The 6,000-nt window shown below is 46.3% G+C and overlaps 1 protein-coding gene across 1 annotated transcript in view; it reads left to right on the top strand.

Annotated features, from left to right (window-relative positions):
• Nucleotides 1–3,247: 3,247 nt before the first annotated feature.
• The window catches only part of SUGT1 (SGT1 homolog, MIS12 kinetochore complex assembly cochaperone), a 52,316-nt gene continuing 49,563 nt past the window's right edge, over nucleotides 3,248–6,000 (top strand). The window contains exons 1-2 of the mRNA XM_066380813.1: nucleotides 3,248–3,497; nucleotides 3,588–3,645. Coding sequence (XP_066236910.1) covers nucleotides 3,460–3,497; nucleotides 3,588–3,645 — 96 coding nt within the window. The 5' untranslated portion in view covers nucleotides 3,248–3,459. The remainder of the gene's footprint in view (nucleotides 3,498–3,587; nucleotides 3,646–6,000) is intronic.

The following is a 6,000-nucleotide window of genomic DNA, read 5'->3' as shown; positions in this document are numbered from 1 at the left end:
ATTAAAATAAAAATTTATTTATAAAAAAAAAAAAAGAAAGAGAGAAATAGGAGGGGATCAGGAGGCCTCTGCAAGCTGATGGCAAGTCAGAGCAAAACAGCCTCCAGTTTGCTTTATTATATAGCCATATGCAAATAAGGAAGTCTCCAATACAAAGTCACACATCTCCAAGGCAACCCAAAAATTCTCCCAAGTGCAGAAACCCTCCAACCAACATAAGAACAAAGGGTGAGAGGAAGGGCATCTATATTGCTTCTAGCAACTAAGCAAGCAAGTGAAGTGGGGGGGATGGGATGAGTGCAAATACTCAGCTTCTTAGCCAATATGGAGGGGCGGGGGGAGAACTTAGCCTTTTGCTAAGCCTCAAACTGCAAAGGGCTTTGCCACTTGCAGTCTCCCACACTTTCCCATACTTGTCAAACAGCAGTTGTCTCCCAACAGCTATTCTCCTTTACCCTTTAATCCTTCTTCCCAAGCACAGACATCATAATATACTTTAAAATGCAAATTTAACTGTTACTGCCTTTTTTTTTTTTTTTTTACAGGGACAGAGAGAGAGAGTCAGATAGAGTCTTAGACAGGGACAGACAGACAGGAACAGAGAGAGATGAGAAGCATCAATCATCAATTTTTCGTTGCGACCCCTCAGTTGTTCATTGATTGCTTTCTCATATGTGCCTTGACTGCGGGCCTTCAGCAGACCGAGTAACCCCTTGCCCAAGCCAGTGACCTTGGGTCCAAGCTGGTGAGCTTTTTTGCTCAAGCTGGCGACCTCGGTGTCTCGAACCTGGGTCCTTCTGCATCCCAGTCCGACACTCTATCCACTGCGCCACCACCTGGTCAGGCTTCTGCCTTTTTTTTTTTTTTTTTTTTGTGGCAGACAGAGTCAGAGAGAGGGACAGACAGATAGGAAGGGAGAGAGGTGAGATATATAAATTCTTCGTTGCAGTTCCTTAATTGTCCATTGATTGATTTCTTATATGTGCTTTGACCGGGGGGCTATAGCAGACCGAGTGACCCCTTGCTTGAGTCAGTGACCCTGGGCTCAAGCTGGTGAGCCTTGCTCAAACTGGATGAGCCCACGCTCAAGCTGGTGACCTTGGGGTCTCGAACCCAGGTCCTCTGCATACCAGTCCGACGCTCTATCCATTGCGCCACCACCTGGTCAGGCCTACTGCCTCTTTTGATAAAAAATCCTATAATGGTTAGCATTATTAGGAGAATCACATCCAAGCTGCTCAGCAGACCACACTTGTATGTCTTTACGACCTGGCAGTTGCTCACCTATTCAGCCAGTCTGCTTCTAACTGAAATATAGAAAAGAAAGGACCGGGGGGGGGGGGGGGGGGGGGGGCGGGGTTAGGGGGAGAGGGATAGGGAAAGGGGGAGGGAGAGGGGCACAAAGAAAACTAGATAGAAGGTGACAGAGGACAATCTGACTTTGGGTGATGGGTATGCAACATAATTGAACAAGATAACCTGGACATGTTTTCTTTGAATATATATATCCTGATTTATTGATGTCACCCCATTAAAAAATAAAATTATTATTAAAAAAAAAAAAAAAAAAAAGAAAGGACCTTAGCATGAATAACTCTTAGCAGAACTTACTTTCTCTAAAACAAAGAGACTTTTGGCAGGAGTTACTTTTCTAAAAAGACTCCCTATTCCTGGCCTTGAGGCTGGTCTCCCAGACTGTGGCCTTGGGCTAGCTTTGCAAGGTTGCAGGTATTCTCAGAATGTTTCTCCCTGAACTAACCCTATAAACATTGTAACAAAGCTTGTTTCACTGCTTTGTCCTACTGCTATGCTTCCTCTCCTTCCCATTCCTCAGTCAGTATGTAATTTTGCCTTAAAAAGCTGGTCCCAGACTGTAGTCCGGACCACAAGATTTGAAAGGCTTCGGTCTCCATGCGGTCACGCAGGCGGCGTTAATAAAAACTCAATTTCTTAATTTGGCTTCTTGATTGTGTGTCAGAACATCTGCTTCTCGCTGTTCCGATACAACATAACTTAAATTCTGGCTTTACTAATTTTAAGAGTTCACATTATGTTTTCTAACAGAAGTCCTATTCTGAATTACCTTTTCCATGTTGATCAACTAATTCTAATTCTAACTTCGAGGGTAACAATTATCACATTTTAAGGAATCTATTTCTATATTAGCTTATATTCCAGTAAATAATCCACCTTGCTATCACAAACTATTCCTCTTCTTTCATTTTACCACTTAGAACAGCACCGGCAGTAACATCTTTGAATCCCAGGGCTTAGTTTAGATTTGAGGCGTGCTAACACTCAAGTTCATCTACCTGTTGCCCTCTACTGACTGAGCCGCTTACTCCCACTCCTTTTACTCCTCCCACTCTGGTCCACAGTAACTTGCTCGAATCTTCTTTCACCAGATTTGCATGCGTCAAAGGCCAGTGAGGAAAAGCCTGACCAACTAGGTTGCACAGTAAAGCAGTTCTGAGACAACTTCAAGCCACCTTCCTCCATCCATTCAGTGCCTTCCGAAGGAACAAGTTTCCCTTAATCTCGGAAGACAACCAAGAAGAAAACTTGGGCCGGTGGAAATTTCTGGGGAATGGGACAGCCCACCGCACCGGAACCAAAGTTTTAGTCCTATCTATAGCCTCTGAAAAGGCAGAACGACTTCCGGAGGGTCCTACTCCGTTTGGTTTCCCAGCGCCAAGATCCCTGGAGACTGGCTGTCATCCGGGAACTTGCTCCCAGGAAAGAACAGGCAGCAGCGAACGACGTCACTGGGCACTTAAGGCTTGGCTGCCTCCGGCAACCTTGAAAACTTTGGTAAATTATGACAATGGAGCGCGACCTGGCTTGTTATTAACAAACACCCCCAGCCTGACCTGTGGTGGCGCAGTGGATAAAGCATCAACCTGGAATGCTGAGGTCGCAGGATCAAAACCCTGGGCTTGCCCGGTCAAGGCACATATGGCAGTTGATGCTTCCTGCTCTTCCCCCCTTCTCTCTCTCTGTCTCCTCTAAAAATGAATGAATAAATAAATAAAAATTAAAAACAAAACAAAACAAAACAAAAAAAACACCCCCAAACGCACACCTTCCTGAGGGACGGCAGTACATTACAAAAGCTCAAGCTTCTACCCCAGAAATTCCCGTCGGAGTGCGGGCGCGTGGTGAAAGAGGACCCACGGCAACAGCAAAGGCCTCTGCAACCAAGGCTGCGAGGGGCGGGGACTGGGAGCACGCGTAACCGGAAGTTGGTTGAGCCGGGAGAGTCGGTCCTCCAAGATCCCAGAGATCCTTGCGCCGGCCTTGCACCTCCCCTCCTCCAGGCGACACGCTGCGTGTCTGCTCGTTGGCTACTTAGGACGGAAGCTCGGTTGGTGTTTCTCCAGAAGTTTCCCCCTTGGGCGGCGGCGAACCTGGTAACCTCTGTTGTAGCAGCTGCAGCAATAGTAACAGTGACTTTTCGGGATGGCGGCGGCTGCAGCAGGACCTGCGACGTCCCAGAGGTCCGTGTTTTCCTCTTGCTATTGATTTTTACTCTCCCTCCCCCTTTCTTCGGTTGGTGAGCCCCACTGAAGTCGTTGTTTTCCTGTCAGGTTTTTCCGGAGCTTCTCAGACGCTCTTATCGACGAGGACCCCCAGGCGGCGTTAGAGGTGAGCGAACCCGTCTCAGCCTCCCTCTCTTCTGTGGGGGAAGCCACATCTCCCCAGCACACGCCTTCCTGTGGCCGGGTCGGCTGTTTTCGCGGTGTCTCGGTCCTGGCAGTGACACCGTCTGCCTCTCCTTTCTCTGTCCCCTAGTGTCGCCGTTACCCCCGACCCCTGGACTGGCCCCCTCCCGCTCCTGGGCCGTTTCTGCATCCTCGCAGCTCTGTAGAAAAACCTTGTCTGTTTCTGTAGTTGACATCTATAGTTGGCCTGGGAGGATTTTTAAAAAATGACTATTTGTTTATTTATCTTTCCTTAGGTGAGAAGCGGAGGGGTAGAGGGACACACTCCCGCATGCGCCTGGACAGGGATCCACCCGGCAAGCCCCCTACCGGGCATGCTCTGCCCATCTGAGGCCGGTGCTCCGTTGCTGGGCAACGAAGCTATTTTTGGCGCTCGAGACAGGAGGCCCTGGAGCCATCCTCAGCGCCCGGCCGCCTTGCACCTACCCAGCTGTGGGTGCAGGAGGGGAAGAGAGAAAGAGAGAGAGGGGAGAGAGGGAGGGGTGGAGAAGCAGGTGGTTGCTCCTTCTGTGTGCCCTCACCTGGAATCGAACCGGGTGCCCGTACGCGGGCAATGCTCTGCCACTGAGTCTACCGGCCAGGGCCTTTTAATGGCATTTGACTAGAAGAAAAAGTAATATCTAGGCTTAATTACATTTAATTCATTTTTTCGTTTGACAATTACCCTTGTCACCCTTAGGTACCAGGTGATGTGCAAGTGTATGAATTCAGTTTACCATAACAACTTTTTCTCCCCTGTCCCTGAATATTTCCAGATGTCCTGCCACTGTTTATTATTGATTCATTTGCTTATTCATTCAAACCATATTTTTTGGAGTTGCTGTGTGCAAGATACCAATTGCTTATTTATATGTTTAATTGACTTACCAGGCACTCTGTGTTTGTGTGAAGTGAAAGACTAAGAGTTAAATAATACAAAGTAATAAAGAGCACAAGCTAAGGATACATGATGCAGTGGGTCACAAAATTTAGCCAGGGGTTTCTTGCTTTGAAACACTGGGAAAAGAAACCAAACCCAGTTCTGTTGTTATAATCTAACATACCTAAGTTTAGCAATTTGAGGCAAGGCAATTTTTTCCTACCTATGACTTCTAGAAATAATTTGCCACATGGTAGTAGAGTCTCTCTGAGAAGATGACATTTGAGCAGAGACCTGTGGGAATGAACTTGGAAGCTCTGGAGAAAGCATTCCAGGCAGGAAAAGGATTCATTGCGGAGGTCCTGATATAGAAATGAAGCTGGCCTGTACAAGGAGCAGCAAAAATGCGCATTCCACTAGAGTGGGGTGAAAAGGGTGTCTGAGATGAGGTGGGGAGGAAACCACAGGCTAGATCCCTTAGTTCCCGGGTAGTCAACCTTTTTATACCTACCGCCCACTTTTGTATCTCAATTAGTAGTAAAATTTTCTAACCGCCCACAGGTTCCACAGTAATGGTGATTTATAAAGTAGGGAAGTAACTTTACTTTATAAAATTTATAAAGCAGAGTTACAGCAAGTTAAAGCATATAATAATAATTACCAAGTACTTTATGTCGGATTTTCACTAAGTTTGGCAGAATAAATCTTTATAAAACAACTTACTCTAGTGAAATCTATTTTTTTTTTTGTATTAGTCAAATGGGGGATTTGAACCAGAGTATTTTCAAGATTCTGTGCCCTTTTAGAAGGGTTCATGACTTATTTCCTTGTGAGAAATGAAGTAATTTCTTCTCTTTTTTTTTTTTACAGAGACAGAGAGTCAGAGAGAGGGATAGACAGGGACAAACAGGAATGGGGAGAGATGAGAAGCATCAATTATCAGTTTTTCATTGCGACACCTTAGTTGTTCATTGATTGCTTTCTCATATGTGCCTTGACCACGGGCCTTCAGCAGACCGAGTAACCTCTTGCTCGAGCCAGCGACCTTAGGTCTAAGCTGATGAGCTTTTGCTCAAACCAGATGTGCCCGTGCTCAAGCTGGTGACCTTGGGGTCTCTAACCTGGGTCTTCCGCATCCCAGTCCGATGCTCTATCCACCGTGCCACCACCTCGTCAAGCAAATCTATCTTTTTATTTATACTTTGGTTGCTCTGCTACCGCCCACCTTGAAAGCTGAAATGCCCACTAGTGGGTAGTAGGGACCAGGTTGACTACCACTGCCTTAGTTTCTCTTAGGCCAGAATATGATTTTTGGATCTGTATATGAAGTCCTTCAAATAAAATGGTTGATTAATCAATCAGTTGTATTATGGTGTTTCCTAGTGAGACCTCTGGGGTCAGTAGTAGAATACTGTTACT

Source organism: Saccopteryx leptura, chromosome 4 (assembly GCF_036850995.1).
Source record: "Saccopteryx leptura isolate mSacLep1 chromosome 4, mSacLep1_pri_phased_curated, whole genome shotgun sequence".
NCBI classification, from domain to species: Eukaryota; Metazoa; Chordata; class Mammalia; order Chiroptera; family Emballonuridae; genus Saccopteryx; species Saccopteryx leptura.
Note: the sequence above shows the minus strand (reverse complement) of the source record. Positions and strands in the feature narration are given on the sequence as shown.